A 20,685-nucleotide genomic window follows, 5' to 3' on the forward strand; every position below is an offset into this window, starting at 1 on the left:
TACCTGCTTCAGGAGTAACACCTGTTTGATTTTTGATTATTTAATTGCAGAAATCAGCCTAACAGAAAAGTCATACCCTGGTCAGTTGAGTTTTCTGTGTGCCAGAAATGGTTTAAAATAGAAATCCATGAGCCTGGGAGGAAGGAGGTACAGGCTTTGGAGTCAGTCTGTGACTGTGAGACATTTGACAAGTTAGGTCATCCCTTGAAGCTTCTGTTTCCCCATCTGTAAAGGAGGGATTACAAGTACACCACCTCTGACCTGCCGTGAGGCTCCACCGAGCTCATGCCTGTGTGGTTTTGCACAGTGAGCATATGGAACCTTATGGAAGTTGCTCAATGATTAGTCGCTGCAGTTGTTTTCTCTTCATTTGTATATATTGGGATGTTGTGAGAAGACGCCATGATCTTTTCTTTTCAGTTTTTTGAAGCCGATGAGCAGCACAAGCACGTGGAAGCAGAGCTAAGGAGTCGGCTGGCCACTCTGGAGATGGAAGCGGCCCAGCACCAAGCTGTGGTCGATGGCCTGACCCGGAAGTACATGGAAACCATCGAGAAGCTGCAGAACGACAAGGCTAAACTAGAGGTAAGACCCGCCGTTGGTGAGAGCATGTGAAAAAATAGTCCAGGCTTTTGGAAATCATCCACCTGCTTTATAGAACAAAAGTTAGCCATTCAAGGCAGGACTGCTGCCTGCAGCGTCTCCGCAGCGAGCTCACATCTGTGGCCTGAGCCCTCTGCTCTTCTTTTTATTTTTTTGACAGACCAATATGCATATAATTTTGGTTAGTTATATTTGTCACACCACATTTCTAGCAAATTGAACACAATTTCAAGTAAATAGCTATATAAAATTTATAGGGGAAAACCAGAAAATTAAAAAAAGGGTAGAAAAATTTTTTCTCTACCTGTAGCATTTCAAAATGGAAAGCCAAACAATATAGTTTGGCATAGTTTATTTTTAAAATTTTTTTATTTTTTTAAATTTTATTGGAGTGTAGTTGATTTACAGTGTTGTGTTAGTTGCAGGTATACAGAAAACTGATTCAGTTACACATACACATATATTCATTCTTTTTCAGATTTTTTTCCCATATAGGTTTATTACAGAATATTGAGTAGAGTTCCCTGTGCTTTTTTTTCCTTCTAAAATTCAGGTAAAATCTCAGACTCTAGAAAAGGAGGCCAAGGAATGTCGACTTCGGACAGAAGAATGGTATGTGGAAACGTGAATTCCAAGGGGCCCTGAAGTGAGAATCAGAAGACCCGAGTTTTGGTGTAGTAGCTCCTCTGTCTTCATTTTCTCACATTTGCAATGAGACAGGAGTAGATCGTCTCCACGGTCCTTTTCAGTTTTGTTATCTGTGGGACCTTATGAATTCTTTGTAGAGTGGCCTGTGCGTTAGTCCTCAGCCTGCAGATGTTTTGGACTGTGGCAGATGGCATTCTGGGGCTCCAGTACTGAGGACTGGGTCCTTTCTGTTTTAGATTACTCTAAAGAGAAGGCCTTCTCATTAGTCAGGAAAACTGACTATTGATCATGGTGTCAACCTTTTAATTTTAAATAATTTTAAATAAAATGAGGTTATGCAATCTATTGATAATTTGGAGATATTTACATTTTAAAATATTACTTATCTCTAGGTAGTAAGAGCATGCACCAACATTTATTTGATAAATGACATATTTTAGGTTTTAATAAGATCAATCAAGTGCATTTTTTCAGTTTAGTTGCATTGAACATGCATGGTGTATCTATGGTCTTAATTGAATCAAAACCCAAAATGATCAGATTTTCAGCTCAAGAGAAAAAAAACGCTTTAATACTTTAAAAACGTTTACCATAATACTTGGACAAATATTTATGTGTTGTAAAGAGAAAATTTATGAGTTTGAAATGGCTCTAAGATTATTTTGAGCTTGGGGAGATAAACTTAAAACTGTATAAGATATTGGGACTGTGATAAATTCTTTGAAACTTCCAGTCATTCAGCAGGAGTCTCAGGAGCTTTAGAATCAAGGCTTAGTATTTTTCTTATCTTCATTTTTTTTTTTTTTAACAACTCTCTACTACCAAGGGTATCCCAGATGTCAGGTACCATCCTCTGAAAGCCTGGTACCAGCTGTTGAGGTAACAAGCAAATCATGACCTACTGTCTATTGATAATGTGGTTTTGTATTTTTTCTTTCAGTCAGTTACAGTTAAAGAATCTTCATGAAGATTTGTCAAGTAGATTAGAGGAATCCTTATCAATCATCAATGAAAAAGTACCTTTTAATGATACAAGTAGGTATTATGTACAGTTTTCCATTATTTGCAACTCTGAACCTCTTTATGATAGCCAACTAATTAAAATAATTTGTAATCTATTTGGCAGAAAATCTCTTTGGCCTAACAGAGGGTTGCTTTCTTTTTGTCCTTTTGATCAGCTTTGGCCTTCATGTTTCATACGGAGATTTTAATTTGTCACATAACTATTCTGAAGCTAGGCTTCTTGGAAAAAGCCCAAAGCCACATTTTTTAATTGCATGTATTTAACATATCCCAAGGTGAAAACCAACCTTCACATAAAGTACCTGAATATTTGTACAAGAAAATTTGATCATGGTGGGCGGCAAGGTGGGAGAGGAGTAGCAGGATGGGTGGGAGGTGAATCTTCTTAGCCTGGTATCTCCTGCCCTTTGGACAATCCCCAGAGATAGTTAGGGAGTTGACTTGGGTAAGCCCTGCTTCCTGCTCATCCTGGGAATGGTCTGGTAATTTACACAGCCAAGAGCAACAAAAAGAAGTTAAAAAAAGAAAAATCAACTTACATATATAACAGATGCCAAATTTGTAACCTTTAGACAGGTATTAAATCTAAACCTTGAAGACAAAGAAAACAATTGTTTTGATCCGGAAACTTAAATTTAAATTAGTACACATTTCCTTTTTTACAATTATATCATTGAAATTAATTTTTGACTTCTTCTCAATTTTTCTTAGGGAAGACCTAAAAAAAGAGGGAAGAAAAGACACCAAAGAAAAATAGTAGTTTGCTCTAACACTGAAATCAGCATATGTCATTATTATATCAAAAACCTAAATTCATCTGAAAACAACACCTGTTACTGCTTTCTACATTAATGGAAATAGCACCAGCATACTTTGATCCACTAGGCTTAAAACCTTGGCATTTCATTTTCCCCTTATTCCTTAGTCATCAGGTTCTAATCATTTCCTTCTGAGTCTCTTTGGGTTTATCCTTTCTTTTCCAGTACTAGTTGTCACCCTATTTTAGGTTCTTACCATGTCACAAGTAGGTTACTACTTTTAGTTCCGAAATATTTAGAGATTATTTACTGAAAGTCTAAATGGGTGGGGAGCACAGGATATGCAAAAACGTATAAGACAAAAATCTCTACCTACCCTCAAGGAATTTATAGTCCAGTAGGGAAGAAATAAGGTAGAGAAATATCTAAAATATAAGCTAAGCTATTCCATGAAGAACCTCTTGGGGTTTCAGAGTAAGGATGATTACTACTGGTGGGATTGTTTGGGGAAGCCTTTTGGAAGAAGTGTGCTTTGAGTTGGGCCAGGATGCAAAAGTAGGTTTTATTGGTAAGAGAGGTGAGGGAGAATGAGCCAGGGAATTGCATGGAGTGTGGTTATGTAGGATAAAGGTGCTGTCAGGGCCTGACAGCAGTAATTAGTTAAGTATGACTGGATGCCAGAGTGGGTGGGATGTGGAGGCCAATGATGGGTAAGTTCTGAAAGGGAGGGTGGGGCTGGACCCTCAAGTTCTGGGCAAAGGGCTTGGGGGGACTTAATTTGCAAGTCAGTAGGTTGTTGCAGAAGCTTTTGGAAATGTCTTGGTGAAATTTGTGCACTCACAAAGTTCATCTGGCAACAGAGTGCAGACTACCCTGGAATGGGAGAAGGGGGCTGATGCTGTTGTGATGATAGTCCTGGTGTGCTGTGATGGAGGCTGGAGCCTGAGTTGTCAGGGAGATGCAGGGAGGCAAGGGAGCAACAGGAGGCAGTGTGGTGGAATGATGTGGTGCAGCTGACAGAAATCAAAGAGGCAGACGGGGAGCAGGTTTATGGGAAAGATGTTGACGGTAACTTTGTTGTGGCTTAATATTCTAACAGATTGGTGTGCATCTCTTTACCTACTGATGTGTACATTTGTGAATAAAAGCCTAGATCTGGGGAGAGAAACTGATGCACCAACTGATTGACCCAACTGGGATGGATGAGCCCCCCTGTTGGGAGTGGTGGGAATGAGGGGTGCATAGTACAAAGAGGCCTGTGCAGAGTGCACTGCAGTGATCAGGAAGGGAAGGGGCTGAGCGGGAGAGAAGCTGGGAAATGGGGTGAGCATTTATTATTTCTCAGTTAAGCTCTTTTTTCGTAAATGTAAAATGACTTAATGAACAGCCATTTTTGTTTTGTAGAATATAGTCAGTACAATGCTCTGAACGTTCCAGTCCACAATAGGAGACATCAGGTAAAGATGAAGTTTTTATTTTCAGTGATGTGTGTGTCAAACTTTTCAGAAACACCAATTAGTTGTTTGGGCCTCTGTTTAGTGCACCAAACCATTGCGTTTAACTTTTACTTTCTTTCCTCATACATTCTTAAAAATTGTGAAACTCGCTGTTTTTTGAATTTGTAAATAATATAGATTTTTGCTGTCTCTTGTCCGATAACATTAGAACTGAATTGTGGGATGCACTGATTTTTAAGTCATACCTTTCTTTTAGGTTTTGCACTTAAACAGTCTAGGTTAAGTGGAGAGGTGTATTTACCAAAGCTGGCGGCTTTCTATTGTAATTTACTTAGATGGTAGTATTAAAATCTAAGCGGGAGCAAATGAATTTAAATTAAGGAATTATTATACTAGAATTCAAATGTTTCTCCAAAAGCAGACTTATTAAAGTTGTTTGGGAGTAATAACTTGATAGTTGACTTTAACTGTATCCTTTTCATTTTAAAGCTGAAGATGCGGGATATCGCTGGGCAGGCCCTGGCTTTCGTTCAAGATCTCGTCAAGGGTCTTCTGAACTTTCACACCTATACAGAACAGAGGATTCAGATTTTTCCTGTTGATTCTGCCATTGACACTATATCTCCATTGAATCAGAAGGTACATTTAACTCAGGATACCTTTTGTTTGCCCTGAACAAACGTGGAGACTTGTTACTAATTATCAGACCACTTGTGTGCCTCTGCCAAGTACTGTGGAGGACATGGGAAAAGCTACAAATCGTAGTCTTTACCCTTAAGGTAAAATATGGCAAACGTGGGGATTCTTAAGAAATGAAATAGTAAGGGAGTTGTTAAAGACCTTAGTGTGAGTGAGTGGTATGGGCAATAAGTGATATGAGGTCATCAAGGAGGGGAGATTGCTGTCGGTGGTAGTGTCTGGAAAGGGTCTTTGGTGATTTAACTGGACTTTGAAAAATGAGCATGATTTGCATGGGAGGAGTGAAGCGGGGTGGGTATTTTTTCACCGCAGGAGAGGGAAAGACATGAGCAAAACCATGGAGTAGGAAACCATAGGGAGTATGCACGTAGTCACATACCACCACTTTTGCCATATTGTACTGGTAACACAGACTGGCCCTGACACAGTGTGTGAGGGTGGGTGTTACTCAGAGCCAAGAATAGCAGGAGGTGGGGATTATTGGGGCCATCTTGAAGGGAGGAAATTAGGGGGCTTGTAATAGATGAACTCTAAGTGCCCCATACTGTGGTGTCTGAAGTGAGTCATGCCACTCTCTGCTTACCTGATTCTTCTCATCAGCTTTTTTTTGGTGTCTGTGTGTGCATCATGCAGTATTTCCAGGGTTTGAATAGTATTTATGTCCACAGATCCTGTTAGTATAGCAAAGGCTTAGATTCTGGAGTCATGCTTCTGGGGTGGTAGCCCAGTTCTGCCACTTTCTATGTCCCCTTGGTCAGTTTATTTAACCTCTCTGTGCATCTTGAAAATGGAGGATAAAGTACCTACCCCACAGGTATGTATGTTTGAGGATAATGAGATAATACATGTACAGTGCTAAGAACAGTGCTTGGCGCATAGTAAGTACTCAGTAAAGGCTAGCTCTTACCATTGTCGTCATGCTGCAGTACTCATAGGAAGCCCTCAGCAGATGCTTGCTTTTCATCAATTTTCATCTGACTCTACAAATCTTTTGAAGGTCATAAAAATTAAACTTTGGGCCTTTGAAATGCTCTTTAATATCACCGTGGGAAAAAGCTTTCAAATGACCTCAGTAAGGAAAATGGAACTGCAGCATTTTAATGTAGTTATATTTTCTTTTATACTTCCTATAATATAAAAACATTTTTTTCCACTGATTTTTTGTCCATTATTTTATTTTATTTACTTTTTATTTTTTTATTTATTTGGTTGGTTGGTTTTGGGGGTTTTTTGGCCACACCGTCTGGCTTGCGGGATCTTAGTTCCTCAACTAGGGATTGAACCCGGACCCCAGCAGTGAAAGTGCTGAGTCTTAACTACTGGACCACTAGGGAATTCCCGCCATTACTTTATTTTAGCTTGTTGCCATATTATGCCCACACAGCGAGAATCAAATACGTTAATCTTAATAGAAACATTTCATTACTTTGCAGAATTCCTATTTTTCTCAATATTTTACCCTTGGTGCTTTGGCCTCTGAAAGGCCCTATGTGATTTTCTATTAAGTCTGTATTACTGAAGATTCAGAAACCATTTGTTAAAAGATGACCAAAGCGTTTAGATTTGTTCATAGAATCATAAAGTAGACGTTTAGAGTTCAACTTATTTACAGCTCTAAAGATCGAAGCCCAGAGAGACTGAATTTCCCAGGGCCATATATCTGTGTAGTTTGCAGTAGGGCCAATTGAATCACCTATCTGCAAAATGAGACCTTACATTTCTATACGGAGAAAAAGAAATTTGAGCCATTATACAGTATTTAGAAAACTGAGATGTTTCACAAGTGAAAAATTAACTTCTTGCTTCTCAATTGTCTAAATGCCTGGGGAATCTTTTTCTGAATCTATTCTTCATACTGAATTAGTCCTTTGTAAATATTACAGTATCCATGACAGTTATAAAAGTTTTTATATTCTCATTTTGATGATAATTACATTCCTGGAATTTGTTAACCTTGAACATTGTATACAGTGAAAATAGGAAACTGTACTTAAAAGTCTTTTGCTTCTAAAAAATGAGTTAAATTAAATGAGTTATATAACACAAAAATCTGTCATACAGTTTTGATTATCAAACCTTTTTTTTTTTTTTAACTGGGACCCCTATGAAGAAGCAGTTGTTTAGAGAAGAAGGCCTGTTGGTACTGTGTTGTAAATAGTATCCCCTCCCCATTTGCTTCATGCCTGGTCATTAATTATGTCATCCCTCTTCTAGTTCCTCATTTTGCAATGGAATGGGGACTTGGGAATAATAGCTAGGATTTTAGAGGGGAGCTCTGTGTAAAAGCCTGATTTCCCAAAAAAAGTTTGCAAAAGAATTTAGGTTTAAAACTCAGCGAGTCCATTTACAAATGTTTTGCTATTCTTTATTTTCCAGTGATTTAACTCACAATTCTTTCCCTTCTATTTAGTTCTCACAGTATCTTCATGAAAATGCATCCTATGTCCGCCCTCTAGAGGAAGGAATGCTTCATTTATTTGAAAGTATTACTGAGGATACTGTGACTGTCCTGGTAATTTTCTTCTATGTTTTACTTCTGGAAATGGGAGCTCTTCTTTTTCAAATGACTCTATTAACCTTGAAATTTTTTCTTTTCCAGGAGACAACTGTGAAATTGAAAACTTTTTCAGAGCATTTAACCTCTTACATATGTTTTCTTAGGAAGATTCTTCCTTATCAGTTAAAAAGGTACTTACCCTCTGGGCCAGGGAGCTTGGGGAATTGCGAGGTATCATCTGAGCTGTGCTGGAGTTACTAAAGTAATAACATGTGCTTCTTGTGATCTGCCTGACCTTTCTGCACCACAACCAATTTGGACTTTTGTGAAAAAGGAAAGTCATGGTTTGAGCAGCACAAACTTATATTTAAGAAAATTGAATTGTAGTTTGTCAGCTAGGGTTTTTTCAGTATTCTGTACTGAGATTACTACTATAACCACATAATGCAATATGAACCAGTATTTTTAATGATTGTGAATGACACATTTATTGAAGGAAATATTTCATTTTGGGGTGTTTTTTATCCTTTTACTATAAACATCTAGGTGGGTGTTATAATAGTTAACCTCTACATTGCAATTTATAATCCTTAGGTTTCTTTGAAATAGTATATTGTTTTTATTATTGGTGATTTATTTAAGTTATAAAGTAAAAACTTTGTGTACATACTTCAGCCCTCATAGGATATGTCATTAAGTAGCCTTAAATGCTCCATCTTAAACATTTCTAGAAAGGCAAGAGAAAATAATTTATGTAATTGGAAATTTGAGAATACTCCTTGTACATTTTGATACTTTTGGTCTAAAACTACCAAGAGTCCTAATTCATCTAAATCTTTTCATCCTAAGATTTAGTCTTTAAAAAAAGTAATCAAAAAATAATACAATAATAATAATAATACATAGGAGAAATAAGAGCATATATGTAGTATAGTATATTGCAAAATAAGGTTTAGGAAATACGTAGATGAATAACTTACAGATGTTGAAAATATACAAGTAATTATAGTATTTAAGTCCTTGTAAAACTAAAGTAGTAGGGGCTTCCCCGGTGGCGCGGTGGTTGGGAGTCCGCCTGCCGATGCGGGGGACGTGGGTTCGTGCCCCGGTCCGGGAGGATCCCACGTGCCGCGGAGCGGCTGGACCTGTGAGCCATGGCCGCTGGGCCTGCGCGTCCGGAGCTGGTGCTCCGCAGCGGGAGAGGCCACGGCAGTGAGAGGCCCGCGTACCGCAAAAAAAAAAAAAAAAAAAAAAAACTAAAGTAGTAGGTTTTAGCTTTTCAATAATATGAAATTTTATTATTAAAAATTAATGTGTTAAGAGCCATCTTATTTCCATCTTATTTCCTAATTCTAACCTAACAAAGGCATTTCAGTAACTGAATTCTATGATTTGTGCACATGACAGAATTTTAGGAATCAGGGAATTATGACAAACTAATGAAACAAATGAACATTTTGAAACAAGTAAACTATTGAAACAAACAAACAGTTTCATTCAGATCCTTAAATGTTTTAGTTCAGTATAATTAAAGTTTTTTTGAAAATTGACTCTGGAAGTTTAACACTAAATTGAATACACTTTATTGATTTGGCTTACGTTGAAAAGACTCTAAGAACCATTGCAAAACTTCTAATTGCCAAACATCTGCTCTTCTTATCATCCTGTGACTTCCCCTTCTCCAGGCTCCTATCCCATTCCTTACCTCAGGATGGCATATATAAGCCTCAGTTGCCCCACTTGCCCTTGAGTCTCAATGTCTTTGTGGACTCCCCTACATATGTAATTAAATTTTTTTTTCTCCTATTAAAAAAAAAAAAAAGAACCATTGCAAAAGTGGTATTTACTACTTGAAACAGTTAAGCATTGTTATTTTATCTTAATTTATTTTTTCACTATTACATTTTTAGAAACACTGGATAAGTCCTTTCTTGATTTAAGATTCCTATTCTTGGAATGTTCTGTTCCATATGCCTTCAGCCCTATGTTATCAGGTATTTATGTTTTTAGGCAATTTTTTGGTCATTGGTTTAAATACCACTTTAGTTGACAAGATGACATGTTCATTAGTAGTAAATGGGCTTAGTACCGAATGAAGCTGTTTGCTATAAATAAATAGAAGAGGCAAGGTCAAGGGAATGGATATGATTATCATTCTGTGCTAATAACTTTTGTAGCTTTGTGTAAAAAGCATTTTACTTGATTACTGCACATTTTAAATAAACACTCTTAAGAGTCAATGTAGTTTTTTTAACCTTATAATTAAGTTTTCCAAAGCACCATTTAAAATTGAAAATGGTAAAATGTATTTTATGAATGTTAAGCATTTATTTTTGTATTGAGCCTATAGATTGTTTTTTCCAATCTGTTTGACTTTTGAACCTACATACACTGAAAAAGGTTTCTCAATGATTTTCTCTCCTAGTTCCTGTGTAATTAATTCTCTTTAGGAATTCAGTCTATGAAATATTTTTCTCCTGAAAATATTTTGAAGGGAAACATGTTTTTGCTGTTCTCAGGATGGAAAGATAATGGGCACCTCCCTTTATTTTTTCTTCCATTTAGTCGTCTTTTGCTGCATTGGCGTTTGCAGCAAGCAGGTGTATGTATTATGGTATAAAAAATGGAACCTTGTAAATGAGATCAAATTCCTTTTTTGGTAAATTCTCTCTTTGGATATAGATGTTTGAGAATTTAGATGGTTTCTTATAGCTAGTTGAAAATCGTTCAGGATGCTCACTTTTATAAAATCTGCCCATTCTTAGTTTAGAAGAAGAATGTGAAGCTTCCCTTTGCACGTCTGCATTACGAGCCAGGAATCTAGAGCTGTCCCAGGACATGAAAAAGATGACAGCTGTGTTTGAGAAGCTGCAGACTTACATTGGTCTTCTCGCCTTGCCAAGTAAGCATGTTTGTTACTCATGGTTCAACTTGAAGAAATTAGAGTACAAGAAGCTTGAGAAGGGAGGTGGTTTGGCGTGTTGAAGTGAGAAGAGGGTCAGAAAAACTTGAACTCAAATCCTCCAGCTCCTTGTACATTTAGGGTTTTGGGCAAATCACTTCTCTGCTTCTGTTTTCCCACTTATAAAACGGAGGTAAATGTGATTAAGTTAAATTAAGAATGTACAATATCAGGCATCAAAGACATACATTAAATATTAAATCTCTTGGGCTTCCCTGGTGGCGCAGTGGTTGAGAGTCCGCCTGCCGATGCAGGGGACACGGGTTCGTGCCCCGGTCCGGAAAGACCCCACATGCCACGGAGTGGCTGGGCCCGTGAGCCATGGCCGCTGAGCCTGTGCGTCCGGAGCCTGTGCTCCGCAACGGGAGAGGCCACAACAGTGAGAGGCCCGCGTACCGAAAAAAAAAAAAAAATTAAATCTCTTTCTCTCCTTCCTCTTTTTTAAATGGAGAGGGGCAAAGCTTAAGAATTCGTAGCAACTTTCCAACAAGTAGCATAGGGGAAGGGAAGGTTAATAGTAAAAATGCTATTTTTAGAGGAACTGTATCATAACAAAGCCCCAAAATGTAAAGGTTGAAAGTCTTGGGGAAAAAAATGCTGTTTTAATTTGAAAAAAGTATTTTCAGGCCATTGAATGGACCTCAGTTTAAATGATGTTTGTAAGAAAACCATGATTTTTATAGTAGTGATTTGATTATTTGTTTTTTGTAACAGCTTAAATGTGATATAATTTACATACCATACAATTTACCCATTTAAAGTGTACTGTTCAGTAGTTTTTACTATAGTCACAGACATGTGCATCAACACTACAGTCAGTTTTAGAATATTTTCATCACCTTAAGAAGAAACCCTGTATACTTTAGCTATCACCCTCTTATTCCCCTGTTCTGTCCCCGCCCAGTACCAAGCAACCATTAATCTACTTTCTGTCTATAGAATTGCCTGTTCTGAACATTTCATATAAATGGAATCATATAATCTGTGGTCCTTTGTGACTGCTTTCTTTCACTTGGCATAATATTTTCAAGATTCATCCAAGTTGTAGCATGTATAGGTATTTCATTCCTTTTTATTGCAGAATAATATTCCATTGGATGGATATATCACATTTTATTTATCTACCTATCAGTTGATGGACATTTGGGTTGTTGCCACCTTTTGGCTATTGTGAATAATGATGCTATAGACATTTGTGAACAAGTTTTTTTTTTTTTTTGCGGTATGCGAGCCTCTCACTGTTGTGGCCTCTCCTGTTGCGGAGCACAGGCTCCGGACACGCAGCCTCAGCGGCCATGGCTCACAGGCCCAGCCGCTCCGTGGCATGTGGGGTCTTTCCGGACCGGGGCACGAACCCGTGTCCCCTGCATCGGCAGGCGGACTCTCAACCACTGCACCACCAGGGAAGCCCTATTTGTAGACTTTTTGATGATGACCATTCTGACCAGTGTGAGGTGATAGCTCATTGTAGGTTTGATTTTCATTTCTCTAGCATCTTTTCATGTGCATGTTGGCCATCTGTGTGTCTTCTTTGGAGAAATGTCTGTTTTGGTCTTCTACCCATTTTTTTTTGGCCGTGCCATGCGGTTTGTGGGATCTTAGTCCCCCCATCAGTGGGTTGAATCCACGCCCTAGGCAGTGAAAGCACAGAGTCCTAACCACTGGGCTGCCAGGGAATTCCCTTTACCCATTTTTCTGATTGGGTTGTTTGTGTTTTTGATATTGAGCTGTAGGAGCAGTTTGTATATTTTGGAAATTAAGCCCTTGTTAGTTGCATCGTTTGCAAATATTTTCTCCCAGTCTGTAGGTTGTCTTCATTTTGTTTATGGTTTCCTTTCCTGTTCAAAAGCTTATAAATTTGATTAGGTCCCATTTGTTTATTTTTGCTTTTATTTCTTTTGCCTTGGGAGACTGATCTAAGAAAATATTGCTACAATGTATGTCAAAGAGTGTTTTGCCTGTGTTCTCCTTTAGGAGTTTTATGGTGTCATGTCTTATATTTAAGTCTTTAAGCCATTTTGAGTTTATTTTTGTGTGTGGTGTAAGGCAGTGTTCTAACTTCATTGATTTATGTGTGGCTGTCCAGCTTTCCCATACCACTTGCTGAAAAGACTGTCTTTTCCCCTTTGTATATTATTGCCTCCTTTGTTGAAGATTAATGCGCTGTAGGTGTGTGGGTTTATTTCTGGGCTCTCTATTCTGTTCCATTGATTCATATGTCTGTTTTTGTGCAATACCATGGTGTTTTGATTATGGTAGCTTTGTATTATTATCTGAAGTCTGGAAGGGTTATGCCTCTAGCTTTGTTCTTTTTCCTCGGGATTGCTTTGGCAATTCTGGATATTTTGTGGTTCCATATAAACTTCAGAATTATTCTAGTTTTGTGAAAAGTGTCATGGGTAATTTGATAGGGATTGCATTAAATCTGTAGATTCCTTTGGCTAGTATGGGCATTTTAACAATATTATTTCTTCCAGTCCAAGAGCATGAGGTAAGTTTCCGTTTTCTTGAATCATCTTTGATTTCCTTTATCAGTGTTTAATAGTTCTCAGCGTATAAGTCTTTCACCACCTTGGTTAGGCTTATTCCTAGGTTTTTTTTTTTTGATATGATTTTAAACAAAATTGTTTTTTACTTTCTCTTTCTGGTGTTTCATTGTTAGTGTAAAGAAATGTAACAGATTTCTCTATATTAATCTTATATCCTGCTACCTTACTGAATTCATTTATGAGTTCTAATAGTTTTGTGTGGAGTCTTTAGGGTTTTCTATATAGAGTATTATGTCATCTGCACATAATGACAATTTTACCTCTTCCCTTCCAATTTGGATATTTTTGTTTCTTTTTTTTGTCTGATTGCTGTGGCTAGGACTTGCAATACTATGTTGAATAGAAGTGATGAAAGTGGGCATCCTTGCCTTGTTCCAGAATTCAGCTTTTCATCACTTAATATTATGTTGGCTATGGGTTTGTCATAAATGACTTTTATTATGTTGAAATTTGTTACCTCTATACACACTTTGGTGGGAGTTTTTATCATGAATGGATGTTGAATTTTGTCAAATGCGTTTTCTGCATCTGTTGATATGATCATGTGTTTCTTGTCTTTTCTTTTGTTCATGTGGTGTATCGCATTGATTGATGTTCGTATGTTGAACCATCCTTGTGACCCTGGAATGAATCCAGCTTGATTATGGTGTATGATCCTATTTATGTGTTCTTGGATTTGGTTTGCTAAACTTTTTTGACAATCTTTGCTTCTATATTCATCAAAGATATTGGCCTGTAATTTTCTTTTTTGGTAGTGTGTTTTTCTGGTTTTGATATCAGTGTGATAGTGGCTTCATAGAATTACTTTGAGAGTGTTCTTTCCTCTTCAGTCTTTTGGAAGAGTTTGAGAAGGATAGGTGTAAGTTTTTCTTTGTACGTTTGGTAGAATTCCCCAATGAAGCTATCGGGTCCAGGACTTTTGTTTGCAGGGAGGTTTTTTTTTTAATTACAGATTCTATTTTACTTCTAGTGATCAGTCTGTTCAGATTATCTGTTCCTTCTTGATTCCTTTTTGGCAGTCTGTATGTTTCTAGAAACTTGTCCATTTCTTCTAGGTTGTTAATTTTTTTTTGGCATATAACTGTTCATAATAATTTCTTAAGATTTTTTATATTTCTGCAGTATTGGTTGTTATTTCTCCTCTTTCATTTCTTATTTTGTTTATTTGGGCCCTCTCTATTTTCTTCTTGGTGAGCCTGGTCAGTGGTTTGTTGATTTTGTTTATCCTTTCAAAAAAACAGCTCTTGGTTTTATTGATTTTTTTCTGTTGTTTTTAAAATCTCTATTTTATTTATTTACTCTCTGATCTTTATTATTTCCTTCCTTCTGCTGACTTTATATTTTGTTTGTTCTTTTTCTGATTGTTTCAGGTGGTAGTTTAGGTTTATTTGAGGTAGGCCTGTATCACTATGAACTTCCCTCTTAGAATTGCTTTTGCTGCATCCCATAGGTTTTGTATGGTTGTGTTTTCATTGTCGTTTGTCTCAAGGTATTTTTTAATTTCCTCTTTGACTTCATTGTTGACCTATTTGCTTTTTAGTAGCATGTTGTTTAGTCACCATATAACCATTTTTTTCTCGTTTATCTTTCTGTGGTTGATTTCTTGTTTCATGCCCTTGTGGTCAGAAAAGGTGCTTGAAATAATTTTTGTCCTTTTAAGTTTGTTGAGGCTTGTTTTGGGTCTTAGTTTGTGGTCTATTCTAGAGAATGTCCCATGTGCCCTTGGAAAAAGAATGTGTATTCTATTTTTTTTTTTTTTATGTAGTGTCCTGTAGATATCAATTAAGTCTAACTGTTCTATTGTGTGTCTAGGTGTCAGTCTACCTTATATCTCCAATGAATCCTCCGAATTACCTTCAGCACAAGTGCCATTATTTTTGAGAGCATCCCTAGGCTTGAACTTCTTCTCCACAGTCTGTTGTGAATTAAGTCAATTCCTTTGGGAAGAGATTCAGAGCTTTCTGTTTTAAGAACTGTTTCTCCCTTGGGCTAAATCTCTGAGCCATGGTTCTGTGCAGGGGATGATGACAGTGATGCACTTCTCTCAGAGTGACACCCCTGCATTACTCCATGGAGAGGTAGGGCAGCAGCCGCTGGGCTCCTCAGCTTGCCTCTTTCATCATGGAACTCCTGTTAATGAGCTGGGGCCAGGATGATCAGGGCCACAGATTCTCAGCAGCACCATGCCACGTAGAGCCTCCATCCCACAAGTCAGGGCTGGGTAAAAGAAGAGAACCCCCCACCTCTGAGTCATATTTACCTAGAACTTAGCCTCAGCAACAGGTAGCTGAGAGCGAGATAAGCAATGCAGCCCTCCAGCTGAGCTAGGGGAGAGGGAGCCTTGTGCTCTTGGCTGCACCCTCGGGACTGGGATTTCTAGCTCACTGACTGGTGAGGGGACCGAGTGGGTTTTGGTTCACATACCACAGATTCTTGCTTTTGTTACTGAGTTAATACAGATTTTCTTGATTAAATGTTTCTTTACTTGCTGTATGCCCTTAGGATAATTTCCAGAGTTTAAAGTGGTTATTTTTAAATCATTTTCACCAGTTGTGCTGGTGAGTGGGTATGTGGAGCTTGCTTATGCTGTCATGCCAGAATTGGAACTGTGATGTTTGAATAATAGTGTTTTTAGTGATGTTCAGCAAACAATAATATGTAGGGAAAGCACAAAATGAGAAATGTGTTCTGTAGTAACAAGGTGAAATTCACAAAGGCTTTCATTTCAAAAAGAATCATGAAAGACATAATCCTGCTTAGCAATTTAATTTTGATTCTTGTAACCATTAATATCTGTGGACATGGGGGATGCAAATCAGTTTAGTTCCCTGTAATTATCACCATTCTATCTGAATGTGTCTACAATGATTTTAAGAGCCATTATTTTCAACATATCACAATCAGTATTCACTCTCTCTCTTCCCAAAAGTAGAGGGGAGATGGTGGGCTGTCAGTTTTTCAGGTGAATTCTTCTGGGAAAATGCTTAGGCTTGTGATCTTGGTTTCCTAGGTACGGAGCCAGATGGACTCCTTCGGACAAACTACAGTTCTGTCTTAACAAATGTTGGTGCTGCTCTGCATGGATTTCATGATGTCATGAAAGGTGAGGCTTGGAAAAGAACATAAATAAGCTTTGTCCCATTTTCTCAGATCTGCCTGAGTGAGATTTAAACAAATACTGCCAAGGCTAATAGACCCCACATAAAGGTTTAGTAGCATTTGGCTTAACGTTGAAGTGCACAGCTTACTGCCTTCTGCTTTTCCCATCTGCTTCTTTCCTGAAGGTAAACAAAGTGCTGAAGAGAAACCCCTGTGCCCAGAACTTTAGCCAAAAATACATTACACTGACTTAAGGCAGGTGTATGAATTTTATCAAGCCAGACATGCTATTCAGAGGCATTTAGCAAAATACTGCACTTGTTAGAGCCCAAACATGAAGGAACTGAGGAAATGAAGGTTTAAAGATCCCAGAAAGAATGCACTGGTTTTCTACGTAGCCTCCTGTGTATTTCTGTGTTTAGAGTACCCATTATAAGTCCTGTTTTGTTCAGGAGAGCCTTAAGGAATGAAGGTCTGTCTTCAAGCTTTGGTCAGTTTTTAGTTGCTATGTGCTTCTAAGAATATGCTTGTCGACGGTCATTTCATTTGCTTCCTAGCATGTGATTCTGAGTCCTGATTTTTTAATCTATATTTCTGCATGGCTTCTAGGTTTTTTTCCTCTGTTCTTTTCCGTTTGAAGACTGTTGGAGTAGGGGGAGGAGAGGAGGGCAGGAGCAATTACTAAGGACTATTGGAAATAGCCCAGGTGCCTAGATTTTTCACTGAGGTGTTTAGTGTGCAGTTAGTGACCAATTGCTGGTTTCACAGAAAATACTTTTTAAAAACTTAAAACTTTTTTGGATGGCATGTATAAGATGGCTATATTTGGGGCCTTTCTATAGGTTGGCACATAACCACATAATAACCTATGTTACTGGGAATCATTCTTAGTTTCAGTGGAATTACCCAGTACTACCTTACCATTCAGTCTGGAACCCAGTACTGCCTTACCATTCAGTCTGGAAAATGGTCCTTCCTGTGGCTTGTCTTCAATTATAAGGAACTTTAAAAGTCACTGTACTTCTGGAGCTAACACTGGTTGCAGGAATCACAGCTTGCATAGACAGTCTTGGTGGCAGGTGACAAGAGGCAGCCCCAACCCTGCAGAACCTAGTCTGGTCCATAGAAAACCCAAGGGACTGGTACCTTTTTCCTGTGCAGCTTTTGGTTTGGGGAGCTCAGACTTAACCATAGTCCTCTATTCCAGAACTTTACGTAACGTAGAACTAGGCCATTGAAACCAGAAGTAGCTCTGTGGCTACACGTTTTTTGGTTTTGTTTCCTAAGTTTTCCTATGCTAATGTTACTATTTGTTCCTGCTAGTGTTTTCTCTAGAATTTTGATAAAAGAGAGGCTAGAGCAATGGAGGGTAGCTGTCCATTGAGGATCTTAAAGCTTCATTTACATTTCAAAAAATCTTGATTTTATTTATATTTCTATAAATAATAATGTACTTCTGAGTTTTCTAAAAATGCTTTTGTTCATATATGACAGAAGATGCCAAGTGGTCCAAATCAAAGAATGTTACTATTATTATTTGCTATGAGCTGGTGGAGATTATCAGAGGAGGATCAGAGGCTCCCTTAGTCCCCTTTGGGCCTCTGCTTGTTTCTGTCCTTGAAAGTGAACATAATATAAAGAGAGAAGACTGGGAAACATGAAGGATGGTTGGCAAGCAGATTATGGCCTCTTGTTGCTAATTTTACAGTTCAAATCTGTCTTCTTACGCAGTTGGAAGACTGTTGTGTATCTCTCATGAACACTCAGAGTGAGCATTAACTTGCATTACCAGAATATACTTTGTTTTTAAGAGAACTTTTATTTCAAATCTTTTCCCTTGATGCTTTGCCCTTAATTGCTTGGTCCAAGTTGGAAAGAAGGAAGGAAGGAAGGCAATCAAGAAGGCAGGCTGGGGTTTCCCTGGTGGCACAGTGGTTAAGAATCCACCTGCCAATGCAGGAGACACAGGTTCGAGCCCTGGTCTGGGAAGATCCCACATGCCGTGGAGCAACTAAGCCTGTGCTCCACAACTACTGAGCTTGTGCTCTAGAGCCCGTGAGCCACAACTACTGAAGCCCGTGCGCTCTAGTGCCTGTGCTCTGCAACAAGAGAAGCCACCGCAAGGAGAAGCCCGCGCACTGCAATGAAGAGTAGCCCCCGCTCGCCGCAACTAGAAAAAGCCCGCGTGCAGCAACGAAGACCCAACGCAGCCAAAAATAAATTAAATAAACAAATAAATAAAGCTATAAAAAAAAAAAAAGGCAGGCTGGTCTTAGTATAAAAAGAAAGATTTATAAAAATGTGTATCCTACAAGGAATTAAAATGGAAGTGAATTAATCTTTTAACAAGTGGCATTCTAAGTGAGAATTGTTTGATCTTTGGTCTCAAGTCTAAAGCAGGTAGACTCATAGGAAACATAAAAGAAAATAAATCTGTTGTCTAGGTCACATGGTTTCCTTGTACCTTTTGGAGTTAAACTTTAATGTCGAGGAACACCCTAAATAATGAAAATATTTGGACTCGATAAAGAGTAAACAGTTGGATTGGGAGAACTATTATAGTCAAACTACAGTAGCTCTGTTCCACTAGATGCCATGGGAGGATTCTTAGTATTGTACATCTTTTATAAGTATTTCAATCACCTACACCAATCAACCAAGATTGCCTACCAACCCAGTTGTATTATAGCATTGTATACAGAGAGTAAAATATTGAATAAAGCTTTCTGTGGTGTATAGAAAGAAAATGTCTACTCTAGGGGCTAGCAAGTTCAGTATACAAAAAAATGTTCAGTGTTCCAATTGAATTTTCATTCACTTGGATATCTTATGAATATATAGAGGATAATCATTTATTTTTAAGAAATATTAAACATAATAGTAATTACCAATTAGTTGGTTCCTTCACTGTGACAACTACCATAGTAGTGTAGGGTGTTAACAATAGTGAAAACTGGCTAAGGGTATCCAGAAACTCTCTGTAATTTTTCTATAAATCTAAGACTATCTTAAATTAAAAATTTATGTAAAAGTTTATATATATGTGTATATAACACAATATATATAAGTAATGCAATTTCCTAGTTTTAAATTTCAGTAAAAGTAATCTTATTCATAAAAGAGTAATTTTGTTAAAAATCATTATCATACTAGGTTAAATCTCAGATACCCTTTCTTTTTGAATAGTCTTATTCCCTTTTAATTATCTATAGGCTAAAATCAACTAAATTTCTTGATTCTGAATAAATGAAATTCTTTGTATACACACCTGCTATAAAAGTTAGTTTCCATGTTTTGTGATTTATTTTTTGCTTTGTTGGTAATGATAATTAATGCTGTTGTAACTGAAGTACTGTAAAATATTCAAAGGAGGCTGTATCATAAACACCTTTTTATTTAAAAATATAATTGCCCTTCCTTGTAAATCAATGTTGTCTTGGTAATTCTCCCATTTTCCCTTATTTCCAGGATGAAATTACTTTATTTCTCAGAGACCCAGAAAACCCCAAGCTTAGCTGTTTGGCCAGTTTCACCTACTGCTCTTTCTGTCAACACATTTATATCTAAGCCTCTCTTCTATGCTTCCATAACCACAGGCCTTTGTTATAGCTTTCTTGTACTAGAGGCAATAGAACGTGAAGCCAGGTGCTAGAGTATCCAATCCTTATTTGGCCATGCAGACCTTTCTTATTGTTGAAGTATGTACTGGCAAACCAGCTAAGATCCAATAAGGATTGTGGGACATTGTGCCTGTGTTGGCTGTTCTTTTCCAGCCTCATGGTTTGTTTGTATAAGCACAATGTAAACTCTCATTTATGCCTGCTGGGCTATCAAAACAAGGTTTTTAACTGGTAAATATTGCTCAGGGTCCTTTACCTGGTGCTAGAATAAGGGCTTAACACTCAAATGAAGGAGAATGAGACCCACCTGCTGGGGGCCGTAATTGAGACACCAGGATGGTGTTAAGAGACCCTCACTACTCTATTCTTTCCATGTGAACTTGAGACCTAATTGATATTCAGCACAATCCTCATATTTGGGACCATTTTTTTGTCAGATTTGTCTTGTAAATTTGTAAGAGTAGATATAAGAAGTTAACGGGCTGGTTATCTGTATACAACTTGTATATAGATAGTAATGAGTTTTCATTTGATTGGGTTTATAGATATTTCCAAACATTATAGTCAAAAGGCTACAATAGAGCATGAACTTCCAACAGCAACACAGAAGCTCATAACAACTAATGATTGCATCCTGTCATCAGTAGTGGCATTGACAAATGGAGCAGGAAAGGTAATTTTTCTCTGGTTTATACTGACATTAAATTCAACTCTTAAATGTGCTCCTTTTTTTTTTTTTTTTGAGTGACCTAGTAGGAAAATTGATCTGT

The 20,685-nt window shown here is 37.7% G+C and overlaps 1 protein-coding gene across 2 annotated transcripts in view; it reads left to right on the forward strand.

Moving 5' to 3' along the window:
- PPP1R21 (protein phosphatase 1 regulatory subunit 21) overlaps nt 1-20,685 on the forward strand; it is a gene marked incomplete at its 5' end in the record, with an annotated part of 56,678 nt that overhangs the window by 14,724 nt on the left and 21,269 nt on the right. For both annotated transcript variants that reach the window (XM_082672446.1, XM_082672447.1), the window contains 10 exons: nt 421-585; nt 1,157-1,215; nt 2,192-2,286; nt 4,437-4,489; nt 4,979-5,128; nt 7,599-7,700; nt 7,788-7,876; nt 10,451-10,587; nt 16,207-16,299; nt 20,461-20,588. In XM_082672446.1, coding sequence (XP_082528572.1) covers nt 421-585; nt 1,157-1,215; nt 2,192-2,286; nt 4,437-4,489; nt 4,979-5,128; nt 7,599-7,700; nt 7,788-7,876; nt 10,451-10,587; nt 16,207-16,299; nt 20,461-20,588 — 1,071 coding nt within the window. The remainder of the gene's footprint in view (nt 1-420; nt 586-1,156; nt 1,216-2,191; nt 2,287-4,436; nt 4,490-4,978; nt 5,129-7,598; nt 7,701-7,787; nt 7,877-10,450; nt 10,588-16,206; nt 16,300-20,460; nt 20,589-20,685) is intronic.

Source organism: Grampus griseus (assembly GCF_964374135.1).
Source record: "Grampus griseus genome assembly, chromosome: 15".
In the NCBI taxonomy this organism is placed as follows: domain Eukaryota; kingdom Metazoa; phylum Chordata; class Mammalia; order Artiodactyla; family Delphinidae; genus Grampus; species Grampus griseus.